A 1310-nucleotide genomic window follows, 5' to 3' on the forward strand; every position below is an offset into this window, starting at 1 on the left:
CATAAAGCTGGTGTACTTCAGCAGAGCAGTCCCGCGTGCTCTGTGCTGCAGTCGGGCTCTCGCGGCTTCGGCTGGAACAGGAAGTGTAGCTCCACAAACTGCGCATGTTCACGCAAGGCCTCTCGCTATGTAAGGATGACACCGAGCGCGGGCTAAACGGTAAGGCCGGTCCGGCGCACTTCACGCTCTCAAACGTAACGGATAAACACAACCGCGCAGCGCGGATCTTCGACGGCACGTCGCCTAGAAGTGTTCGCGACTCGGGCGGCGGCGAATGGCGGAGGAGCGTCTCGTCGTGTGTGTGTGCGTGCCGCCGCACGGGAGACGTCATGAGAACAGAGCACCGCGGCGCGACGCCAGCGCGTCATTACGGCCAGCGAACACTGCGTGAAGTAGCTGCGCTCGACGTGTTTGCGAATGTGCTGTTTATTTGTAAACACACATTCGCCCCCAAACAAACAAACAAACAAACAGTGCGGGTTAGCATAGCGCGTTAGCATCACGACCAGCGGACGAGTGAGAATGAAATGGCGCAACGTGAAGGGCTAATATGCTAACCGAATTAGCCGCCGAAGAACCCAACACTCGCAAGAAGTGCAGTCGCTTAGAAACATTCACCATGGCAACCAACATAGTTTCCGCCACAATACCATAGTTACGCCAGATAGTGTTACTGCTGTTAAAGCGTGATAAATGTACACGAGATCGCTCTCAGACACTGTAGTAATGTTTTAGTTTGGCAAATTATTTTTTTGACGACATGTGGTGGCTGATAAAAACCACTATGGTATTGTAGTAGAATATTTTCTTACCATGGTAAATGGTAGTGGTGTCATGACAGTACAGTAATGGTTTCAGATAGTTACACCACGTTACTGTGGTATTTACTTACTCCAACGCAATTCAGAGTATAGCATGGTATTACCGTGGTATCATTTCCAAAAACCATGCTATGTCCAGATGACCGCTATCATTAGTCTTCATTAGACAGATGAGCAATAACTTGATACATTTACAAATAAATAATAACAGCATTTGAAAATATATTTTCGTTTTTTATTTTTTATTGTTATACATTTATGCTGCTTTTGATACGGTGAACCACCAGATCCTCCTGTCAACCCTATTGGAAAATGGCATCTCAGGAACCGCATGCCAGTGGTTTGAGTCTTACCTCTCAGATAGGTGTAAGATTTATTTTAGATTAGATTAGAACGAGCTGAAAGGAACGCACGTCACACCTCTGTTCATCAATTTGTACTGGCTACCAGTAGCTGCTCGCATTAAATTCAAGGCATTAATGTTTGCCT

At 46.8% G+C, this 1310-nt stretch overlaps 1 protein-coding gene across 1 annotated transcript in view; it reads left to right on the forward strand.

Moving 5' to 3' along the window:
- Positions 1 to 50: 50 nt before the first annotated feature.
- Positions 51 to 1310, forward strand: part of LOC107689561 (glucocorticoid modulatory element-binding protein 1-like) — a 22364-nt gene continuing 21104 nt past the window's right edge. Inside the window, exon 1 of the mRNA XM_016487582.1 lies at positions 51 to 159. Within this exon, the coding sequence (XP_016343068.1) occupies positions 105 to 159 (55 nt within the window). The 5' untranslated portion in view covers positions 51 to 104. The remainder of the gene's footprint in view (positions 160 to 1310) is intronic.

Source organism: Sinocyclocheilus anshuiensis, unplaced genomic scaffold, assembly GCF_001515605.1.
Source record: "Sinocyclocheilus anshuiensis isolate Anshui unplaced genomic scaffold, SAMN03320099.WGS_v1.1 scaffold369, whole genome shotgun sequence".
NCBI lineage: Eukaryota > Metazoa > Chordata > Actinopteri > Cypriniformes > Cyprinidae > Sinocyclocheilus > Sinocyclocheilus anshuiensis.